This window comes from Dermacentor andersoni, chromosome 3 (genome assembly GCF_023375885.2).
Source record: "Dermacentor andersoni chromosome 3, qqDerAnde1_hic_scaffold, whole genome shotgun sequence".
Lineage (NCBI taxonomy): Eukaryota > Metazoa > Arthropoda > Arachnida > Ixodida > Ixodidae > Dermacentor > Dermacentor andersoni.
Genome location: NC_092816.1, coordinates 159,891,587 through 159,916,869, shown reverse-complemented (window position 1 = coordinate 159,916,869; position 25,283 = coordinate 159,891,587). Strand labels below are relative to the sequence as shown.

General features: G+C 42.4%; 1 protein-coding gene across 1 annotated transcript in view; it reads right to left on the bottom strand.

Annotated features, from left to right (window-relative positions):
- Window positions 1-765: 765 nt before the first annotated feature.
- LOC126529171 (phosphate-regulating neutral endopeptidase PHEX-like) overlaps window positions 766-25,283 on the bottom strand; it is an 80,673-nt gene continuing 56,155 nt past the window's right edge. The window contains exons 6-10 of the mRNA XM_072286945.1: window positions 7,712-7,721; window positions 6,986-7,084; window positions 5,474-5,609; window positions 3,760-3,833; window positions 766-909 (exon numbers count right to left, since the gene is read on the bottom strand). Coding sequence (XP_072143046.1) covers window positions 766-909; window positions 3,760-3,833; window positions 5,474-5,609; window positions 6,986-7,084; window positions 7,712-7,721 — 463 coding nt within the window. The remainder of the gene's footprint in view (window positions 910-3,759; window positions 3,834-5,473; window positions 5,610-6,985; window positions 7,085-7,711; window positions 7,722-25,283) is intronic.

The window sequence follows — 25,283 nt, the reverse complement described above, 5'->3', positions numbered from 1 at the left end:
GCTGAACCACAACTTCATATGCAGCAACAGCTGGCTGGCGAAATTTAAAGTGAGGCACGGCATAAACATGACCGCTTCAGGAGAAGATGCCGTTGGCAACACAGAGGATGCAGAAACATGGCAAAATGGTCAGCTGAGGGACATCTTGATGGACTGCGCACCCAACAATATCTTTAACACGAATGAGTCTGCGCTCTTCAAGCTGCTACTAGACAGAATGCCTGCATTCAATGACGAGACATGCACTGGCGGTAAGCATGCCAATGACAGGATTTCAGTTGCATTCGAAGTGAACCATTTCTCGTAATTGGGAAGTCAGCCATGCCAAGATGTTTCAAAAGCACCCAACTGCTGTCTAGAGTTGTCTACTGCAGCAATACAAAAGCATGGACTGCAAAGCTTTTTGAGGAGTACATGCGCCTCACTGACCACTATCTTGCAGCGAAGAACAGAATTGCAGTTATCCTAAATGCATCGGCGCACATCGCACTGGATAACTTTGCAGCTGAGAAGTTGGCATTTCTGCTTCTTAATAACATCAGTGATTGCCCAGCCCTTGGACGAAAGAATCATTCGGGCTGTGAAACTCTACACAAGAATCGGCTGCAAAGAAGTTTTTTAGGCCTTGAGTGTGGCCACTGGTTAGTAGCCTATGGCTCTTCCAGGGAGTCTGCATGGCCTCTGAAAAATTGATTAGTTGAAGAGCTTTGACGCGCGGCTTTGTGTGCGTTAAGTTCAGAAATGCATTTTGTGCGCCTTTCGTGGTTATTCCACATGAAACACCCAAAAGGATGCAAAGAGGCAGGCTACTCCCGAAAGCAGCGAGGAGACTTGAAACACTAGTTGCTTGTCGATGTGCAGTGCCAATCCTTCATCCTGCACCAGACACGGGGTCAGCGGGGCTTCTTCCTAAGGTTAAAGAAAGGAATGCTATTGTGTAAAGTCTTTTAGAGTCAATAATGCTGAACTAACTACAAAAAAAAAAACATTTTCGCTTTAGACCCACACACGAGTAGTGGGTGTTTAAGAGAAAGCCGGACATGTCCAGTGACTATTGTTAGCCTGATAAAAAAGACTTTCTTTGTTTTTGCTGCCCAAGTGCTGAGAACAACAAAATTAGTTTTCAAGAAAAATTTGGCTTCACAAAAAAAATACAAGCACCTAATGAGTTAAAGTACTTGTTGCAGATCTTTCCCAATTCACATTTTGGCTGGCTCCCAAACCAAAGGATGGTGGGTACTGCTCTGAGAATACTTAGCAATAGACTACAGGTCAAAAGCCTTGATTCCGTTTTGCGCCGTAAAGTGAAGGAACCTGCTACAAGCACATACAGACCGCATGTGTCGCAATGGTGGAACCATTTATTCAGCCACATTTCTCACTTTCCAATTCCCAAACTAAAATAATGCAACTTGTTTTTTATGATTGCTTTAGTAAAGCCAATAAACTTATTTTAGGAAACATTTAGGGAAGTCAGACTGCTTTTTTGAAGAGTATTGTATCATAAAGCTCATTTACTGATCTGGCCAAACTTGAGCACCTCGTGGGACCATTTAGTGCTGTTGAGGGAAGAGATACTTGCTCGAAATTCAAACTTTCATGGCAACAGGTTGGCAAAATTTCGAAACCGCGCACTACATAAATTCAAATAAGAATAAAGAAAAATCTGCTAATATGGAACACTTCGTTCTTGCTTTTGATATTGTAGCAGTGATACTCTGCGGTAATCAGTTGCAATTGAGGCAATTGACATGTAGTCTGTCGCTGAATATTCTTAGAGCTACAGCTACAATACTTTTCTATTAGTACTTAACCAAATGCGGATTCATAAAAATTTGCACAATGCAGTTCTGGCTCACCAGGCAGTACTATACTTTGGCATAGAAAACAATGGTTTCATTGTACATGACACTCAGGTAACAGATTACAACTTTTTCATTAAAATTAAGATAGCCACCTACATGCCCCCGACAAACATGCGGTACTTGAAGGGACACTAGAGGCAAATGCTAAGTCAATGTAGATTGTCAAAATATCATTCCAGAAACCTCACTGCACTTGTTTCGTGCCAAGAAAAGATAAAATCACGTTTAAAGGGTCCGGATGCCTTTGGCGCAATTCATATAACCAGCCCGCAAGTGGCGACATCGCATACGCAGTCACCGCCCTTTATTGCCATCGGCGAGTAAAACGGTGCCCAACAGACATCACGGGTTTCTGCAGAAAGCGCAAACATGCAGCCAAGAAGCAACAGAGCAAAGAGAGAGTGTTGGATTCGCCGCTGCAGCTGCTCTGGGTCAAGTGGTGTGGACTGTTCAGGAATACCACAATATCACATGGATGTGACATTCTCTGCTACTCGCAGTACGCGAGTTTCTTGAGCCAGCAAAACCAGCTCAGCACTACACGATAACTACTGAAATGTGAAAATACAGGCGATAGAGTGGAGAAAATGTAACCCTTCAACCACCCGCGTGGTTGTCAGGGCTTCCTTTTTCTAAATATGAAATAGAACTGGACATCTGTTTCATCTTACATTGCAATACAATTATCTATTACAAGTGGTTGATAACTAGTGACAGTTATAATGAGTGCCTTTGTCATCAGGCTAGATCTTGAATGTCCTGGGGGAGTCTGATCGTCTCTTGCCCTTACGTAACTTTCTCGATTACTAAAGCTTTGTTCAAGATAATATTGAGGCCTAAAATGTTTTGAGCTCTAATTTATCACTTCAGCTTGACTTAATATTTGCCTTTAGTGTCCTTTAAAAGCATGATGCCTATTGGCAAAAGTATCCTGTGGCAGTTAGAGGAAATAAACAAAAGCATTAGGTTTTGGCCAAGTTGGTTGTACATGGTTGTTATTAGCGTTTTGCACGCACAAAGACAGGACGTCAAACAAAAAAGGGACACACAATATGCGCAAACTCAACTGGCTTTTATTGTGACAGCAACATATATAAACGCTTCTATAATCAGAAAAAAAAAATGAGATGGCAAGAAAACAAACAAAACCCCGTTTGCTGCAAAACTGCATACCCACATGTGCCGGCAAAACCAAACGTTGTCACTGTCATACCTTTTTACCGCCCAGAAACCTCATTTCCTTATCCCTTAATGCTACAGATGGGGCACTAACACAACTCTGATCATGCCGAAGCATTTCTCTGGCTTCAACTATCTCCCTGGTTAAGCAATTTATGCATGAAAATAATGCAAACCAGCCGATACGTAAACGAGAGCCTAGCAGAACATCGCCGCAAGGTAAAGCAAGGCATCGAAGGCCGCATGGCAGCACACTGCAAGTCATGCAATGGGTGTTATCCTATCTTTAACAGATGCACGATATTATTTTCTCACATATATCGCTTATATCATATTTATCACATATATTGCTTCTGGGCGGTGAAAAGGTATGACAGTGACGTTTGGTTTCACTAGTGGCTATGCAGTTTTGCAAATGGTTTTGTTTGTTTTCTTGCCATCCCGTTTTTTTTTTCTGATTGTGGAAGCGTATATACATATGTCGCTGTCACAATAAAAACCAGCTGAAGTTTGCGCATGTTGTGTGTCCCTTTTTGATTCGACGTCCCGTCTTTGCGTGCAAGTCTAATAAGAAATAAACAATCTGCTTTTAATTCCTGTGTACTCATTTTAATAGTCAAATGTAGCACACTGAAACACAAAGCGAACAGAAAGCCAATCAGAATGATAAACGCAACCGAAGCATCTTGATAGTCAGAATCCTACAGGCACTCACCTGCGTAATGATGCTGCCTATGGGCTCCTTGCAGCGCTTTGCTACAAACTGCAGAACTGCCAGAGCAGCATCCTCTGTTAAAAAAGAAATCAGATATTGTATTAGGAAACCTTTCACACCAAACAGCTTACAGCTTTTATATAGTGCCTCAGAGCGCTGCATGGGTAATTCATCTACTGTGATAAACACTTGAGGTACATATAACTAGTGAAATAACTTGTGCTTTAATCTTCCAATGGATGACTACCACCAGTAGCAATGACTGCGGGTCTAGTTTCGTCTGCTTGCTGCTCAATTAAACGGGAAGAAATGGTATGTGCTGAAAACTCACGCACTTGTTCCACCCTTAGAACTATGGCATATTTTAACATTTCTTTTAGATGCTTTCCGTCATGTTTCATGGTTTCGTAACATACTGCCAAGTATTACACATATCGAAACATACAGACATCCTATTTTTTCACTGTAGAGAAAACTATGGTTACCACACTTCAGAACAAGATCACAAAGAATTCAGAACATCACATTAGACAACCACTAAACCACTCTCATCTCAAAAATGTTATAGTGGCAGCGGGATTCACAATGAACATACAACCAGAATTTTTCCAAAGGTTCCGTATTAGCAAAGTTACAGGCCTTTGCTACCCTCCTCACTGCACTCTGTTCTCTCTGCATATTCCCACCAACTCCATGCAGGGCAGCGAAAAGTAAGGGTTGTAACAACACCCTGCGTGCATTACAGCATGCAAAGGAGGGAGCGGAAAAGCCGGGAGAAGAGCACAAGATTGTTTTAAAAATTTTTGGGTTCTTCGCGGAGCATAGCATTGCTACATTCACAAAGGTGGTCATTACAGAATGACTCATGCGATGCGCATGTTTATACAATGCGCAAAAAAAGCCAGGGGTGATTTAACAGCCCTTTAACTAGTTCATTTAGTTTAACTCAGCTCTACGTTGGAGAACTGAGAAAGCACATAATAATTTCCCATTACTGGCTTAGGTAAGCAGCACAAATATAGTTGAGTAAGGTATACAAAAAACAACTTACTTGACAAGTAAAAGTAAAAAAGAAATTCAAGGTTCCAATTCAACCAGCATTGCCGACTTTCTGACACCTGATACCGACCCCACCACCACCGCAGTTGCCATCACCCCACAAAAAACAATTCCTGAACTCCCTTTAAGGGCAACACCAGCGATTTTTCTATGTCTACTGATTTCAATAAAATTTGGAATATGTGTTCTCTTTTGCACTCTGAGTATCTACCAAACTATACGGCTGAAGATGAATTTTAAAGATTGGTTGCATTCTTGACTCGCGACTTTCTACTGGCCACCCTGTGTTTGTGACATCAGAGACAACACCGCCACTGTTGCTGGAATCCTCACTTAAATTGCCACTGCCTAGTTTGGAAACTCTGTAAGAGCTCGCTGTGTCAGGAGAAATGATCAGCTTGGATTCTTTGGCGTTAGCATCACATGTACTGCATGTTTACATTATGGTGGTGTAGGATCTATTGTCACACGAAGCAGCTACCTGTTTCGGTATCTCATTTATTGGTTATTTAAAATTACTGGTGAACTTCTAAGCAAACTAAATCACCCTACGGGTGACAGAACTGCCAATGCCATTTGAATATGACAATGTTACAATGTGGTTAAAAAAAATGCGAGTTGCCCTTTAAGAGCGTCATCATAGAAACATATTTACCGGATCCCACTTCGGAAAATGCCACAACCTCTTCTGCCTCTCCAAAGCTCAGAATAGTGTAACCAAGCTGCTTGCAGCCATTCTCCATTGCCTCCATCACGTTTCTTTGCAAAAGTAGGTCAAACTCCGCAAGAAGCTGGAAAGAAAAGAAAGAATGTTCAAGAATTCTTTGCTCTACTAGCAAACTAATGCGACAGTGAAAACCAATTGTGCAAGGACAGCCAAGGCAGCAGATGTCTAACATCTCTTCGAGCAGGCATCACATAGTAGCACATAAGCTAAGGAGCAAGCAACCAGCCAATAAACCTTCGTACGGCATCAGCATATTGTCGAAGTTAAGACTGCGTGTTAGTTACTACATAAGAAAACAGTCAACAAATCCAGAAAGCCAGGTAAATTATGGTTGATTTAAACGTAGAAGCGATAAGAAAAAGGGAAATGAAAGTGGACAAATAAACATGTGGCAAATGGTCTTTTAGTCCACTTTTTTTTTCTAATTGCCTTATGAGTGGTATGTTTAAATAAGAAATAATTATTCACGCATAGTTCATCTAGATTCATCGAGTGTTTTCTTTTATAGCAGTAACTAACAATCAAGCACCTTGGGTCACTTCATTCTTCTCACTAATTGCATAGAAGAGTTCTCGACAGGCAGAATTAATGCCAAAGAAGGGCTTATCACCACATTATGTGCGTGGTGGACCAAAAAAAAGTGAATGGTAGAATAGTCACTATTGTAGTCTTGAAGAAACGCACACATAACTTGGCTTCCTACTGTACCTGTTGTCCTTCGCTCCTTTCATTTGCCTTTTTGTTATACTTCCACATTTCAATCAAGCAATTAGTTTCCACTATGCTTTCTCTGCCTTCCCTGTTTTCTTACACAACGAACAGCAATAAAGGCACCCTTCAATTAAGTCAACCGGTGAGTTGCAAGACATCTAAAACATTGCCTCTCCATATAAATTATGCCTATGGGGCGAATGGCAGTAGCTTGAAGCCGTATGAACATATATAAATCATTGGTATGTGACTGTAAGACATCATTGAAGACAAATGTGACTGGTGGAACACTGTATTAAAATTTTTTTAACCTTGTTTATAGCACTATGCTGATGCATATATTCAACACACTTCATATGCTGAGCATCTTGTGGTTGTGCTCTTGTGATTACTTTATCATTACATAAGAGTTTGCTAAGCTTACTCATCCCAAAATACAACTCAGTTTTGTTATCCTATGTTATTTTGTCACTGCAATACACACACTTGTTTGCTCTGTCCTGAAATAAAAATGCCACTACAATTACTGACTGAAACACTTAAGCCACTGCCTTAACCCAAAGCTAAGAACCCAGTAAAACAAAAACAAAAAAGATGACAAAAGCTCTTGCTAGAGCATACCGATGCCTCAGTTGCCAGAAAGGGGAACAACAACAGAGCATCTGACAGCGTAAGGCTGCGAAGTTGTTCATGCCTCTCTTTTGCTGTTGCAAGCAGCCTCGGCCTTACTGCCTCTTCATCTTGGCAGCCAGCATTGTCTTGAAGCCATTCGTTGTGCAGCCTCAACGACTCTGCAGTTTCCCCATATGCTACAAGATGACTGCAATCCTGAAACACAAGGAAAATCAAGCCCTTCTTACAAGTTGTGAATGCGAAAGCATTAATGTCCAACTGAACGCCACTGAGTAGTCCTTCGAATTATGAACTAGTGATGGGCAAGCGCGCGTGTTTATTGGTGTTTTCATTTGGCTTTACCGAGATGCAGTAACTGAAATGATGCAGCAAAACCACAGGAATGCAGAGGTAAATATTTCTGCAGAGCACGTATGCAGCATTACATTACATTATATATGTGTAATCTTGCCTTGCTTAACCCTTTTAATGCCCCCCTTCCCTTTTTTTTCTGACTGCTCCTCCGTCCCTTTGGGTCTTTTTCATGTATGTTACAGCAGACATTGCATGCTACAGCTTACTTTGTCGTCACTTTCTCCCAATTCAGAACTTTGAAAACGTTCCCTAATTCCAATACCTGTCAAAGTGCAGATTCCACACTGGCTTGGCATGGTTTCTCTGTGAATCCTCAGCTCATGTCAATTTTTTTTTAGTATATAGGTTCAGCAAACAATTCATGCCACATAGCTGGTTCTTCGTTGTCCCTTTATCTGATTATTCAACAGTTTATATGTAGATTCTTTAGCATGTCAATGTGCAAATGGACCTGCTATATTCACTCACCCTGGCTTCCCTGCCGAGACAGCACCAGAACACAGGCCACAGGCACGTGCCCCACCTATTGTCAGAAGTTTAACTTGCAAATTTTGTGTGTTTAATTTAACTCTACAGATGGAACAGTGGGTATGCTTTGTTTTGAATACAAGCGAAGCAATCAATAATGGTGCATATGCTGCATTTATCAGTGCCCCGCAGCCTCTGCTTTAGAGTGTCGTTCTGCAAAATGGCATAAGTGTTTTAAACCCAAGCCTGAGTGATGTGTATGTCAATGGTAAATCTGATGAAAATTCTATTTAGGTTTATTTATTGCTTCCATATGTTCCATGGACTAAGAAGCAACCTGCAGCAATACAGAAGGAACCCGAATGCTTTTCAATAGATGCAGCTAATAGTTGCTACTCTTTCACTCAAAAGTCAAAGAACAGCAGCTGACTAGAGATGCATGAAATCTGTTTTGGTCATCATGTGACCCAAAGCGACAATAAAACAAAAGGTTCCAACTCAAACTTCATTTTCATTTCTGTGGTGTGTACGTATAAGAAAACACCTGCAGTCCTTCAGCATCACTGTAGATCGCTTTTTAGTTCATGGAGCAAATGGAAGCCATCATAAGACCTGACATGTAACTTTCTAAGACATGCCAATGGTCACCATAGCCTATACATTATTCATGGCTTTCTTTTGCACTCAGAACAAGATAAGGCACTATGCTTTTGAATATAACATAAATGATGGCAGTAGATAACCTTGGGGAAATGTGAATGACAACGAACATGATTGATATTTTTAAATTTGCATGCACAAACTCACTTTCGAAGTTTCCGATTTGTTCAAATTTTGCCACTAACATAGAGAATAACTGCATGTGAGACACAATACACTTGGCTACCTGTTTAGCATGTAGCAAAGTATGCACAGGCTGAATTCGTAAAGAAGCTTACTGTTATGAGACATAGTGAAGGATAACCAAAAATGTCCTTTCTTGCCCCTCTCGCTGAAAAGCTAGGTTTACCCTTTCTTGTTCATGCTATGGGCTTGTGCAAACAACTAAATTTATTTTATTTCATTGAACAACCTTCTGCAAATAAAGTATGAAAATTATGAGATCATAAATATACTTTTTGCCGTCTCTAAATTGGAACATTACGCAATTTGTAAGCTGCGTTTTCTTTGTGTCAGTTACAATTTTCAGGATTCCCGTGTGAAAGGTCTTTCAGTTCGGTCAGCAAAAGGGGTCACTTACGAAACCACCGGCAACATAAAGATGTTGCACTATTACCGCTTAGATCTTTGCAATTGCACTTCCTTTACTTTGGCATCATTGTGTAGAGGAGAGAAGCCATTACTCTATCATGCATGTGTTCCGTGCAAGCCCCCTTCCTCATTTCCCTGTGACCTCTGGTTTTATACACTGCCTGGAAATACTGGCTGCATGACACTACAGTCGCCGACTGATTTCTCGGACTTGCACTCCAAAAATTCGGACATGCTAGATTATTCGGTCTGCTTTGCGGCACGGCCATTCTCCCCATAGACCATAATGTATAATTACAGTAGAACCCCACTGTTCCGTTCCTCACTACTGCGTTTTCCCGGCTGCTACGTCGTTTTCATCTGGTCGCGGCATAGCTTCCCTAGGATCCAATGTATAAGGAACCCCGCTTTTACGTAGTAGCTGTGAAAACGTTCCCGCATGATGCGTCGCAACCCGAACCCACCTGGGCTAAAGTAGGCAATGCACTCCAACCGCCATTTTGGCTTTTGACGAGTTTTGACCTAGCTTGGGCGGGCTTTGCAATGGAACTTGATGCAAAAAGCCGCACGCCAGTTTGATAGGCCGCCACTAGGTGGCCATTCGTGAAAAATGCTCTCACTATAATCACTGTGATTACGGTCACCGCATGGTTGTTGGACGGGTCGACTCACGGAGGAAACTCGGGAGAGGCCCTGACGTCAGTCTTTGTGAAGCTAAAGTGAAGCCGAAAGTTGGCGTTGCTCGTGGCGTTGCTCCGCCTATCGGGCCAGCTCTCCTCTCTTGTTTACATTTCTCCCACGCCGCGCGGCGCGCAACCGGGCTGCTCGGACGCGCGCGCTCCGCAGCAATGCTAAACAATCGTTAGCATGATTACGCCAAAGAGGGCAAAATATCCCGCGGATATTCCTTCGTCCGTTGCCATTGCCGTGGCGCGGTGACGACGCGGAGCACGAGCCGCATGATGCCGGGGAGTTGCCAAATCCTAGCTTTGGAGAAGCCGTCGCGGCTATGGACCTCCTCCGCAGGTACGTCGCACCTCACAGCGACGCTGACAGCAATGCGGCCTTCCAGGCTATTGAGAAACGTGTGGCGATTTCTAGCGAGCGAAAGAAACGGCAAGCCACCATTCTAGACTTTTTTTAAGTCCTAAGCGCACTCTGTGGAAATAAATTGTGTATAGTTGAAGCTGCACTTTTTTTTTCATTTTCGGAGCTTTCCTCACTGTTGCGTTTTCCCGGCTGTTACGTTTTTTTCCCCGGTCCGGTGAAAAACGTATGAACGGGGTTCCACTGTATACAACTGCCGAAAGTTCGGACACCTTGCAACCTGTCGTCTGAATTTTCGGACACTCCTTGAGCCAAGTCGATTGAGAGCACCATGCACAGACTGACCAGTGCATGGTTCGACTTGCTGAACGCCATATTTGTTTTGAACGGAGCTTCCTTGCTGCCCCACGAAGTGGCTACTGCAAATCCCCGCTCATCATCATCGTTTCTGCCTGCTTCGCTAGAGTGGCTACAGCAGTTCCGGTCTCAGCTTAGTAAGCCACATCAAGATAATCCAGCAGCTGATTTGTTTCTTATTTGTGCACGACGGTGCGAATAGGTTACGTTTTTCGTTTGTGCAACTGGTGTCAGCGTGGTGGTGTTTGCTTTGTATGCTGTGTAGAAGTTGTGATTATCCAACGCAGCATACGGAAACATCACATTAAGTGTCTAATGGCGCCGACAGTGCCCGCGCAAACTGCGCTGGGGAATGCCGGCAAGCGGGTGCCGGGAGGCCTAGGACTTGTCGCCTTCCGATGTGCTCCCTACAGACGCCGAAAATCTTCTGCCCAGAACTGCGCAATAGTTGCATTGCGATTCCGGACACCGTCTCATTTGGCAGTTTCACAGGTGCTAACACTGCTGTACCGACGTGTGCAGAGCTCGACGACGGCGAGATCATTCGTCAGGTTTCTGCTACACCGCCGTACAACGATACAACGACTCCGAGTACAATAGTGACCGTACGACCCTCTCAGAGATTCAGGCATATCTGATTGTGTGTACATGGAACAGCGTGCAATGGCGCATTCATAATTTCTTCAAGCCTACTGCCGAGCCCAAATAAGTGCATGGAAATAAAGAACTTTTTTTCTTAATCTGCTTTTTCGGACACCTGTTTATTCGGACATTTCCGCAGTCCTCGTGAGGTCCGAATAAACGGTCGGCGACTGTAGACTGTATACACTGTCCTAGGTCTGTCACTTTCAGTTTTTCAAGCAATTTTCAGCTCCACAAAATGGTAGTGCACTTGCTCGACCATATTACTTTTGGAAAATGTCGGAAAGCTTTTCAGCTGCAACTCACAAAAAGGCGGCATAACTTCTTGTTTGTAGCTTCACCAGAAGCCACCTGTAGTTTCTGCTTGACCAGAAAGTGCCTTTTTTTCGCCAACATTTCTTCAGAGCAATTCTCCGCCTTCTTACGCATGTTCTTGAATTTGTTTCTCAATGCCATAACCGACGAGTCCTGTGAAGAATTGAAAACATATCACTACTGTTAAAAGCACTTAGAAGTTTATTGGTATTGCCTGTATACACATAGAAGTATGACCATAACTGCAGTTTGTTTTATGCATCGAACATAATTGCTTATTAACAGAAGGTCCGGCCATAAAGTTCGCAACATCCACGCCATAAACTTGGAATAGGCATAACGACAAACATTAAAGTTAGCGTACATCTTTAGTTCTGGCGGAATATATATATATATATGTATATATATATATATATATATATATATATATATATATATATATATATATATATATATATATATAATGCTGCAGAACACCCCTAGGGCATCAAAACAATGATGGCAGCATGCATCATAAAGCTGGTAGAAGCCCAAACAGTGATCCACTTTTTGCATTTAAAAGGACCTAATGCCATGAAAACATGCCAACCTGGCTGCAGTGTACAATAACAATGCTGCAGCCTATGACGTGAAATGGTGCAGGTGATTTCAATGCAGTCAAACAGGCCACAACGGCAAAAAATGAAGTGGCCAACCGTTGCTACATGATGAATCATAACTTGATGCCATATTGCTTGCTGATAGGCAGATAGCTGTTGAACAAATGGTGCAAGAGGTTAATTTGATGCTGGGCTCAGATTAAACTCCCAGATGAGTCCCGTCACTTATCTCTTTACCTTCATGACCATACTCTATGACAAACTATGAACACTGTTTGTAAAAGCATATCTGTAGCAAAGGAGAAGTTTTGGATGAACTGAAACATACGCCTCATCATTAGCACAAAGTAAAACACCAGACAACACAAAGTTATCCCTTTGATCATCTCTACATGACCACGAGAATCAACAGCCATAATATAACATGGCAGCTCAGAAGTGCAGATACATGGTGCAATTGAATTGTCCATATGAGGTAGAAATGATATTGGTTTCTTAGAAATGTAAATATGACGACAGTATGGGATGTATGAAACTTACCAGGCCATTTCCGCTGCCAACTCTGTCAGCAATGTGTGGGTATGCACTGACAAGCCTCTCGGCAGCTACGCGGTACAACTGTCTAGAAGGGTACCTGAACATCAGGTGAAATAATCATAGAATTAATAAATGGGCAATTTTGTATTCTTTTTTCCAAGAAAAACCAGTGCAAAATAATATTTGCCAGTTTTAATTAAATTGCTAATCTTAAGTATAATAAATGCAAAATACACATGGAAGTGATCTCAAAGACTAAAAACATTTTTCATCTTTGTACTTCTGTCTACACACGAGTTTTGTGGAGCTGCGTCTGCTGTGCACAGTGGGAGATCACACCAGAGCTATGTAGCAACGTGGCATAGATACTACAGCCACCACAGGGTGCTGCAACGTGTCCTCTCACCAGTGCAATGCTCTGACATCTGTTCTGATTAGCATCTGTGAATGACATAGCGCAAGCACAAGTGCCCATCTCGCATTGAGAGTGCGTCATGCACGGCTGAACCAAAAGTAGCATCACAAAAAATATTTTTAAATTGCCAAATTTTGCTCGAGGCCTTGTTAGCCCCCTGTGTAGCTTCTGGAATGTTAGTGGACATGAAAGGAGAGAGAAAACTGCATCATTGCAATAATACCTCTAACTCTACTTATGCTTGAAGTACACAACAAATTTTGTGGCACAAGATTTGCTAGGCAAAATACTTTACAGCAGTGGGCAGGACATGTAATGAGGGAAGATAACCGATGGTCATTAAGGGTTACGGACTGGATTCCAAGGGAAGGGAAGCGTAGCAGGGGGCAGCAGAAAATTAGGTGGGCGGATGAGATTCTGAAGTTTGCAGGCACAACATAGCCACAATTAGTACATGACCGGGGTAGTTGGAGAAGTATGGGTGAGGTCTTTGCCCTGCAGTGGGCGTAACCAGGCTGATGATACTTTACAGTGACGTCATTCTACAATTATAAAAGTGTTTTAGGGCCCCTTGAGCACCAATTCGGAATTTTTCCACTCTGAAATCTGCACTTGATGCTGCAATTAGTAGTTAGAAGCACTTTAAAAAACTGAGTGCCAATTGGTGTTGACACATTCTGGACCAGGTGAAGTGGGTGCCACCGCAGCATTGTCATGTTGCTACATCAATGCCCCCCTGCTCTTTGTGGCCTGCTGGTTGCCAGTGTCCACTCAGGATGTAGCAGGGGTCATAGGGAGATGTTATCTCGTAAAGGAGGGCAGTTACCTCAAGGAGGGCAAGCAAGCTGGAAGATTTCCCACACTTAAGACCGAATTCTAGGCTCATCGTAACAGAAGCAAGGTTTGGGTACGGGCTAGTTGGTATTCCATGGTAACAATCGTCACTTACAGCGCATGCATAGACGAGGGACAGCGCTTGTCTTCGTCGTCCTTTTTGTCCCTCGTCTATGTATGCGCTGTACGTGACACTTGATATCATCATAACAGTGTTAAATGGTGCACTAATACTTTTAGACAGATTCTCCTTGCTTTGGAAGCAATTCTGTGTTCTGGCACTACAGCAAGCAGAAAAAGTTATCACACAGGTAGCGTATTCTGTGCAACTATTTCATAACCAGCATCTTATGGCAACGCTGAACACTTATGATGAAAGGATGAGTCATTGAGTAGTCAAAATACCAAATTAAAGCTGAAAGCAATAGAAGCATAATGGAGCGCTCACCAAGCTATCTTGAAGCAAGCTGCAAACAGCATGTTGATAATGGCACGTCGCACTGCACAATTAATCGGGACTTTTCTACGAAGCACTTCCTCGTTATGGTCAAAAGAGGGTAGTACAAAATCTAAGTAGTCCTTCTGCTTCTCCAACGGCACAGACTGTACATGCTGTACCTCCTCTGCACATTCTGTAACAGCACTGCAAGGCAATATACAGATTGCTTTCTATATCTAAGTAACCAAACGAATAGTAATAAGAAACACTAACATCCCAAAATGTGTGGTTTTTCCCTTTCGGGACTAATAATTTACCTAGACTGAGTCATTTCCGTGTTGCCTCCACCTCGAACAGCAAACGCAGGGCCTGCATGCTGCGAGATACACATATATTTAACTTTTCAAGCGGAAAACATGAGGCAGGGCAATGTAGCTTAATGAAGGAATTGTCAAGACAGTAAAGTAACTGTTTTAACTGTGCACACCCCACCACTTCCAAGTCAAGGTCTTTATAGTGGGTGGGTGTTCATTACGCATATACCCATTAAACATACCTCCACTTCGAGCCTATATTTACAGCTCAAGTGAGCTATTTATAGAACAAGGCTGAACTTATATGGCAAGAACATATAGAATATTGCGAGCTACGCACATAGTCAATATATGGAAACGCATTACACAAGTCTGGAGGCACTGTGACTGTCTTTGTTTGTTCACGCCACATGTAAGTATTCATAAGGTGAATGCTCTGTTAATACTGCTGTTAAAACAGAATACTACAATTTTCTGATAACCTATTATTTCTCATTACTATATTATACTATATTCTTTAAATTAACATGCCTTAATTGCAAACCATTGAAACTGCTATGATGTATAATTCCTTTCCATTCTTGGACTTTTCATGCGGTTTGCTAACACTATTTTTTTTTTTCATTTCTTTAACAATCTTTTTCACTGGATGCCGGCACTCCGGTGTAACAGCCAGATAACAGTCCTGAAATTTCTGTAAATTTTTTCAATATCTTTATACTGTAATCATGCTATGAAGCCTGGATTTTTTCAGTGAAAGTAAATTCATGTTACACATTCATGCAACCAGTTGAAAGTATGCATGGCTTCAGACACGAAACTGTCTGCAAGTGAAAGGATCGTAAGCAGATATGCTGGTTCCATTTAAAAGAAACTATGCAGATCCCACGTACAGTGGGAATCGAAGTTATGCGATGCATTTTGTAGGTAGCTGGCTATAGTGTCGACCCTGCGGGTGGTGTGCCTCCACCAGCTCTTTGACTCTCTCAATTACTTTAAGCGGACGTTCATTGTGGAGTTCAGACAAGCTGAGGGTCAGAAAGAATGTGGGCTTGCCTCGTTGCTCAATCATGGCAAACACATCCCCTTTTCTCTGCACCAAGTAGTACCTCTGTGGTACATGATCCTAGAGCTGCTCAAGTAAACTTCCAAAGAACGCAATGTACAAGTTCATGCATTTCTTGATGAAGCTGCAGTTTTCCAAGAGCTTCTTTGTGTGCAGCAGGAGCTGATAGCGTGCATGAGGGGAAAACTTGCAATCAATTTGCTGTTCGTGCAAAGGCAGCCACCATCCGCTGTTCTGCAGCCGACATACCAGTATCTTGCGCAGGCCGTCTGGTTCAGCACAGGTAGTAAATGAGAATCAGAGGCGAGAGTCGGATAATGGAGCTCGACTGACAGTAATGTCGTGACCACACGGCAGCGAGACCATGAGCACATACCCAGCAGCTCAAGTTGGTTGACACCACCAGCCCCACCGAAATAGAAGCTAGATAGGTAGATAGACACACTCAATGTGCCCAAAGTTCGCAAAGAATGCTTCATATTGAAAAAAAAAAGATTGACGTACCACAGAAACTCTATGTAGTGAAACCCACTCATCATTCTGCTTTCCCTATTTACAAGGCGGGTTATCGGCATCGCTCTTACTTTTCAGTGTTGCTAGTATGGGGGCAATGTGTTTTAGGGTTGCTCAGATAAAAAAATTCCTTATTAAATTTCCCTGCACCTTCGGAAGCAACTACTGAAGGTATAAACACTTCCGAGGACGAGTATATTGTTGCATCATAAAAATCTCGGTCCTTAAAAATCACCTGTCAGTCCTTTGAAAAATTAGCCGTGCCTAAACAGCTTTTTGCTTTGCAAAACTGCAATGTAGAAAGCCTGGCATTTTCCAATGCCTGATACAGCTTTAAGGTGTCCAGGCAGCAAGCGAGGCAGAAAACTGAGTGAAGAGGGCACAGGATTCTTTGAAGTATTTATTTGGCTATTTGCGAAACATAGCTATTAGAAGAGAACTGCAAATTGAGACAAATATACAGAGAAAGTCAAGACAAGTGCCGTGTTTTGCATGTCCTTCTCTGTGTATGCGCACCATTTTGCACCCTTCATCTAATAGATACAAAATGCTGGCAAACAAGACATCGTCATCTACTAAAAAATGTGATTTTCTATAAAACCTCAACATGTTTATTTTTTAACATTCTTACATGTACCATACAAACAACTGCTGATATGTGTGCAAGTTTTATCAGTTTCAGTGTGCTGCAATCCCTGCTGCCTCTTACTAGTGCACTCTAGCCTCCTTTAATGGTTCTCCATCCTAGGTTGCTGGCTGCTCTCCTGAAAGTTATGTACCAACTATCAAACCTTTTCACTTGATGCGAACTACGTCAACTTGTAACCGTACTCACATCCATTTGAGGGGCTATCTTCCGTGCCAATCTTATTCTGGCCTTGTTTTGGATGTTGCTGTGCATATCCAAGTGAACGTAATCTTCAAGCTCCTCATCGTACATCTGGATCTGGCAGATAAATTTAACATTATAATGAAGAAACGAGCCTTCCGAGGTGAATGGTCCAGGTTCACAAACAGTCTAATATGATCAAGTGGGAATGTATACAATGCCGCAGTGAAAATTCAAGAGCTCCAAAATTAGACACAAGTGCAAGATCAAATGTGGGACAAAGTTATCTGTATAAAGTTTGTGCTGTTAACATGTGCCAGAAATCATGCAACCAAAGCCAATCCAACAGCACAATAATTTGGATAATGCTGGAATTGAAATTGAAGTAAAGAATGCTCTGTTTACACATTCGTACACACATTCCTATATTGCTGCAAGCTTATGAAAGAGCAAAATGAAAATACGTAATACGAAAGTTTGCTACTGTAAAAATTATCCTAAGCCGCAACAAGACTTCGCGCGCCTGAGTAATAAGTTACTAAGCGTAATTACACATATAACTGCGCAAGTTACTCTTTATAGTTGTCATTCAAAATAAGAGGAATATTATAAGAAACGCCACAAGTTCGAAAAGCTCAAGGAATGAAGGAGAATAAAATGAAGTCGGCATAAATCAGGCGTTCCGCTTTACAATGTCAACAAAAAGCTTAATTTTGAAAGATAATTTCGCTTCGGCAGCACATACTGTCTTCCAAGTATATTAGATATACCGTGTTGCTTTGAAATAGTCAGCCCTAGAAATAATTCAACTGGGACACAACGACCGGCAAAGCGTGCCAACAGTTTGCCAGTAAGCGCGAACCGCGCTTGTGAGTACCGCGCCTTCACGACGAACTTCTCCGTCAGTTTGTAGCCGCAAGTAATTCAACAAAAAGCCTCTTAAAGCGACAATTTCCAGTTGGATTATGCAGCAAACGGGTCTGGAATTAACGTTTCGCGGGCCACACTGGAAAAGCGCGCCAACACAGTTATGCCAACATGGCAGCAATTTTAACAGAACCGGCGCCCAGCAATACACAAAAGTTAAATTAAGATTACTTCCATGATCTGTCAGCGCAACGAACTATATAGGCAAAGTTCTTGCGGTGATAGATCAGGAACATATTCCAACTCGTCCAGTTCTCGCTACTTGTGTAGTACATTAAAATTACTTACCAGAGTGGTGTCATTGATGTCGGTCAGAGAGCGTAAAGCAAGCAGCAATTCGCCGTAGGCGCCGTTTGGCAGCGAAATCTTCTTACTTTGGCCATCCTCCAGGATTGCGAGGCAAACTGTGCCTGCCATAACTGTACGACCGCACTGAAAAGTACGCGAGGAAGTGGCGGGCACCAGCGCGAACCGAAAGAGGCGCCTAAAGTTCCTATATCTAAAGCGAAAAATATCCAGGGACTTCACATATAGGCGCCCAAACCACGCCAAACCGCGAAATGACGCTACCACAGCGCCGCCTGCGAGAAATATCGCAATCCGAAACTGGTGTTTTGGTTTCGATTGTCGTTTTTATAATTTCGAGCGTCGTCTGCCTTCGAACTTATGGGTCAAATTATTTGTTGAAATTGTCGATGATGGCCTCTTTCCGTAATTCTTCCCTTTGTTAGCTCGGGCCAAACTCTGATTCCGCATGTTTAAATGCATGTAAAACGCAGAAATCCTTTTCTGCGACAACCACCGCGCCGATCTCAATGAAATTTGTTAAATTTGAGAGAATAAAGTTACATTCTAGTGACTATTGGAAGCAAAATTTTCTTGTAGGGGCTGATATTTCTTTTTTTTATTTTCAATAATTGGTCACTTTGAAAATTTTACAAATGTAAATAATTATTCAGCAATTAATGATCCCGTCAATTAATCAACGAACCGGTCATTTGATTCGCTAATTATGATTTGATCCGCTAATTATGATCAATGACTCGTTAATTAGGTAATTAATTAAAATGAACTTTGTTAACCGGGCGGCCAGTTGAGCTGACGTTAATTCTTGCTGCGTTCAGTTCAGACAAAAAGCACGACGTACATGATGTAGAATCTATTGCTACGGCAGCGTTTCGAAATTTCCGTTGTTGCAGCACGCAGTAACGATCGACGGCATCGTATATCGATGCGATTCTGTGCGTGATTGCCGAGTTCTCGCACGCGAATGTGAGGGATGGAGGGTAAGTTAGATGCAGTGGTTCATAAACAATTTTATTGGTTTCTTGTGGGGCTCTCTGCATGTGCAGTGCAGCACCTGTCGGTCGGCATAACAGAAAGAGGGGGGGTCATCTTGATCTTTTTTTGATACTAAAAATAACCTTCTTGCTTGTCATTCTCCTTATCCGACTCTTGGCGTTGAAATGACTCCAAGATAGCGAGTTTTTTTATCTGTATATCAACTTCTACATCTGCAAATGGCATCCCAGTAATAAAAAGCAAGAATTGCTCGAACGGATTGGAAATTTCCATTTGGAACTAATTGGATATTTGCAATTCTGCTTTACGATGCCCATTGGAAAAATCAAACAAGAACAATTGGACCAATTCTTCTTTCTTTCTTTTTTAACACAGTCGAACCCAATTGGTCTCTGAATTGGACTCTTTGGGACCATCATGAAAAAAAAAGTTGGAAAAGAAATGAAACCCACATGGGTCCTCACATCAACATAACACCGATATACTCGAAACTCTTTTCGAGAAGCATGCTCATGCATGAACACACACTGTGACAATTCTCTTCGCTGACAACGAAAATTCACCATTTCACTACATGAGAGAGACGTCAGGTACTATATATGTAAGCAATATTTAATTGACAAAGTGATGCCAGTGGTTCATGAGAAATAGGTAAAATTTCAAGAGAGATTGTTATCTTGATAGAAAGCTAAATTGTTCTATCCAATGATCACACCAAAATACAAAGATCTTCTACTTGAAAACTAAGGCTATAATTCTACTATTATTAGTATAAACTATTTTGCTGTTTCACAATATTACTCCTCAATCGTGTCCAGTTCGGACCAATTGTCATACCAACCTCCAGTGATGTCCAACTAGCTGGAACCAACTGAACTTTTCATGATGCCCAATTTGAACTAATTGGACTTTGCATGAAGCCAAATTGGAACTTGGCCCTCCTATGATGTCCAATTGGAACCAGTTGGATCCCATTCAAAAATCCAACAGGCCTTCTTTATTTGGGTTTGCTGCAGCTGTTTCCTGATCACTTTATGGCTTTTGTAGTTTCGTAACAGGGGAAGTTATGCTTATTCAGTTTTCTTGTGTTGCAGCCAGTACATCGTGCATGGACACATATGCTTGCAACCGGTGCCACCAGAGGACCCACTCCTTGTCATCTCTTTTTCGTCATTTCTGCACCTGGAATGGCACGGAGGACAACTGGAAGTGTGACATGGAAGGCTGTGAAAAAACTTATAGGCTTTATAGCTCCTTCCGTAAACATGTCAGCCGTCACCACAATCATCTGTTCCTCCAGACAACCACAGCTGATGCATCCTTGGCACCCCTTGCTGACAACCTCGAAGAAACACTACAATCTTATCCCACCCAGCCTGTTGGGCAAGCAGCTGAACAGGCGTGCTTGGATGTTGATATTTTTAACACCAGTGGTCAGTGTGTTGATGTTGGCACTCCTGACAGCACTGTTCAGTGTGCTATGGTTCTGTCTTCGTTGTTACTCAAGTGGCAAGAAGGCAGGCAGTTACCTGAGAGCACCTTGAATGAAGTTACGAATGATATGATAAACTTCATTTCAGAATTTAGAGCAGACTTCAATGCAACCACTATTACAAAACTTGAGCAGCTCAAAACAAAAACAGGCCGAGAAAACTGGTGGAAAACTTCACATACGTTTGTTCCTCCCCGAACAGTATACCTTGAAGATCAAGGTAGTTCTGACAGCTGTGAATACATTCCAATTTCTGTGGACAAATAAAGTTTATTTCTATCCTATCCTTGGAAACATTAAAGGCTGTCTCAAGTGCCCATGACATTTTCCAAACAAATCGCAAACCTTCTTCAACTCTTCTACAGGATGTGCCTGATGGCATGTACTTCAAAAGCACTGCTGGTTCAAGAATGCCAGCAATCAGAAACTTTTTGCTCTACGGCTGTACTTTGATGAATTTGAAGTCTGCAATCCCATTGGAAGCAAGCGTGGAAAACACAGTCTTGGCTGGATATCTAACAATTCTAAACTTGCCACCCCGATTTCGCTCGAAAGTTGACAGCAAGCACCTTGTTCTTCTTGTGAAAAATTTTACTGTAGCCAGATTCACATTGCACAGAATTGTCCAACCATTACTTGAGGACATACAGCAGCTAGAATCCCAAGGAGTTGCGATTGATGGAGAACTCATTAAAGGCTCTCTTCTTTATGTCTGTGGAGATAACTTGTCTAGCCATCAAATTGGCGGTTTCCGAGAATGCTTTTCATCGGGGCCAATCTGCCGTTTCTGCTTGGCAAAGAAAGAGGACATCAGTGAGAAGTGGAATGAAGAAGAGTTTGTCGTTCGAACACAGAAAATGCATACTCAACATATTAACCTGTTGAACACTGATTCAAGCCTCAGCAATGTTTATGGCATCAGTGGTGAAAGCTGTCTAAGTTCACTTCAGTCATTTGATGTGACGAAAGGCCTTCCACCTGATGTTATGCATGACCTGTTCGAAGGAGTCATTCCATTTGCCATGAAACACATCTTGCGCCACATTATGTCATGCCGTGTGTTCACTCTTGATCAGCTAAATAAGAGGCTTAGCAAATTTCCCTTGCAAGGAGGGGAGAAGAAATCACGACTACCTCCTCTGTCTCATCACTCAGTGTTTGGCACATCAGCCATAAAAGGTTCTGCTGCTGAAAAGCATTGTTTTTTTCGGTTCTTTTCACTGCTTGTGGGCGATGTAGTTGCAAAGGGAAACGCTGCCTATGATGTGTACCGTGCATTGTGTGCTGTGGCGCAACTGCGCAATTGCAAGTCCTCATTGATGATTTTTACGTTGCATTTAGAGAAACTTTTCCAAATGTAAAAATCATTCCGAAAATGCACTATATGATCCATTACCCCAGGCTTATTCTTTTGTATGGTCCTCTGTGCAAGTTGTCCTGTATGCGTTTTGAGGCAAAACATCAATTTTTCAAAACTGTTGCAAGGAAAACTCGTAACTTTAAGAACATTTGTGGAACCCTGAGCCGCCGACACCAGATGCAGTTTATGTACTCATTAACTCAACCACTAGAATCTGTGGCTGCTACGGGTAGTGCAAGAATGGACATAAACTCATACCAGACCTTTTGAAGGACAGACTGCATGAGCTTGACCTGCATATGGCAGATGTGCATAGTTTGACTTCTGTCAAAGTGTGTGAAAGAAAAATCAGTGTGGGTTGTATGCTGCCACTCTTCGTACCAGATGATGACCTTCCACACTTTGGCCAGGTTGTGTTGATTGTGTCCTGTGACCAAAAATATTTTCTTTTCAGTTCAATTTTTGAAACAAAGTATTTTGACGACCACATGCATGCTTTTGTCGTGGAAAACACAGCTCACAATGTCATAGTTGAAGATACTGCACATGTGTTTTTTGACCCACTGTACCTTTACAAGGTAAGGAACACAAGCTATATCAACCCTCGCTATGCTTTCTTCACTAATGCAGACTGACAACTTGTAACAAGAGAATAAAACAGGCAGCTCAGGTCATGTACCCATGTACCAGTGACAACGAACAAACAGAGCGGTGTTGCAAGTGGCTTGAACTAGCGAAGAACACTCCTCTTTGCCACGTGTATTTTTAATTTCAAATATGTTGTTGGGCCAACCAGCTTGGATTGAGATGTCACTCAATTTGGTTTGTAGTAAATCACACAACGCATAAACAAATGCAATTAGTTCAATTCAAGCAGAATGACCAAGTATACTTATTACAAAGATGACTGCATGCTGGACAACCTTAAATCAGTTTAGCTATGCTATATATTTCAAGCGGACGAAATGAATACAACAAAGTTAGTGTCAACTGTACCCAGCCAGACTTCAAAGAGATGCGATAGGGGTAAGTGCCCTGAAAGTGTGCATTACAGATGAAGTTCACATTGAGAATATACATATAAGCATTACACAGCTGCGAGTAACTGTGCATGTTTTAAAGTATTTTCTTATATTAGACTTTTGTGGTGACTTGTGCAGTTGGTGAAATGGTGCTTCTACTCATTATTCTCATTAATGCATTGAAATAGAAGTACAATGCATTGTATTGCATTTGAGAGCGAAAAAGGTGCCAAATAAAAGGCATTACTGAAGTGCAACATGAGCATATTTGGTTGCTTTCATTTGTCAACTATGTAGTGTAATTGCAGTGCTTTTACTCAGCAGGATGCATTGAAGAACTAGTTCATGCGTATTCATAACAATGCTTAGTGCAAACAGGAAGACACAAAGAGAAAAGACAAGGCAATACCCTCAACCAACATCTTCAGTACATCACACTTCTATACTTACTTGTAAAAGTTTTTATAAGCTTCCTTATTCTTTGTAAATAGGTATAGAAGTGTGCTAGACATAAAAAGACATTCCAGACATAAAAAGCATGAGTGGAGAAACTGCGATTACATCACAAAGATCAAGGGAGTGATATCAAACAGAAGTTTCTAGTAAACAAAATGCAATGTTGTGCAGAACAACAGCAGCAATAAATCATAGTTTTAACTGGCACCTTTATTACATCACGGTTCTAGTTACAGGAGCACAGACATAAGAAGCGCAAGCATATTCTGATAAAAGTAATCTAAAAAAACCCTACAGATAATTATTGGGCAGGAGTACCCTCGATCCATATCGATGTACCTTTGAGTCGAGCTTGCCAGGTGCACATTTTGCAATGCCCTCTTAGGTGCCAGGTGGTTCGTGTCAGTAAAGACTGCTCAGATGCTCCTCCAGGTGCTCATTAATACAGCGGCCAGTCTGGCCAAAGTATATCTTGCGACATGATGAGGGAATTTTATAATCTACAATGCATAATCTACAATGCAAGAAATGCTGTGTTGCTGTAATGCAGGCTCCATGGGAGCCATCACTAACAACAACGAGCCACAGCCTCTCTCTATCGCAACCGGAATTGAGACTGTCATTAACAAAAGCCAGCCAAGAATGCACTTATAGGCGGAAGCAACTGCTCTTGCATTCGAGCATAGTTGCGGCTGGCTGCTCTTAATGATGGCTTTCACGCAAGCTGTCTGCGAGTGAGCCCATGGCTGACCGTTCCTAATGAAGGCTCCCATGCAAGAAGTGCTGTGTTGCTGTAATGCAGGCTGCATGGATGCCATCACTAACAACGAGCCACAGCCTCTCTCTATCACAACCTGAATTGAGACTGTCATTGACAAAAGCCAGCCAAGACTGCACTTATAGGCGGCGGCAACTGCTCTTGCATTCGAGCATAGTTGTGGCTGGCTTTTCTTAATCATGGCTTTTACGCAGGCTGTGTTTGAGTGAGCCTGTGGCTGACCGTTGTTAGTGGCTGCTCCCATTGAAGAAGTGCTGTGTTGCTATAACGCAGGCTGCATGGGAGCCATCACTAACAACAACGAGCCACAGCCTTTCTATCACAACCTGAATTGAGACTGTCATTGACAAAAGGCAGCCAAGACTGCACTTATAGGCAAGGGCAACTGCTCTTGCATTCAAGCATAGTTGTGGCTGGCTTTTCTTAATCATGGCTTTTACGCAGGCTGTGTTTGAGTGAGCCTGTGGCTGACCGTTGTTAGTGGCTGCTCCCATTCAAGAAGTGCTGTGTTGCTGTAACGCAGGCTGCATGGGAGCCATCACTAACAACAACGAGCCACAGCCTCTTTCTATCACAAGCTGAATTGAGACTGTCATTGACAAAAGGCAGCCAAGACTGCACTTAAGGCAACGGCAACTGCTCTTGCATTCGAGCATAGTTGTGGCTGGCTGTTCTTAATGATGGCTTTCACGCAAGCTGTGTCTGAATGAACCCGTGGCTGACCATTGTTAGTGGCTGCTCCCATTCAAGAAGTGCTGTGTTGCTGTAATGCAGGCTGCATGGGAGCCATCACTAACAACAACGAGCCACAGCCTCTCTCTATCGCAACCTGAATTGAGACTGTCATTAACAAAAGCCAGCCAAGAATGCACTTATAGGCGGAAGCAACTGCTCTTGCATTCGAGCATAGTTGTGGCTGGCTTTTCTTAATGATGGCTTTTACGGAGGCTGTGTTTGAGTGAGCCTGTGGCTGACCGTTGTTAGTGGCTGCTCCCATTCAAGAAGTGCTGTGTTGCTGTAACGCAGGCTGCATGGGAGCCATCACTAACAACAACGAGCCACAGCCTCTTTCTATCA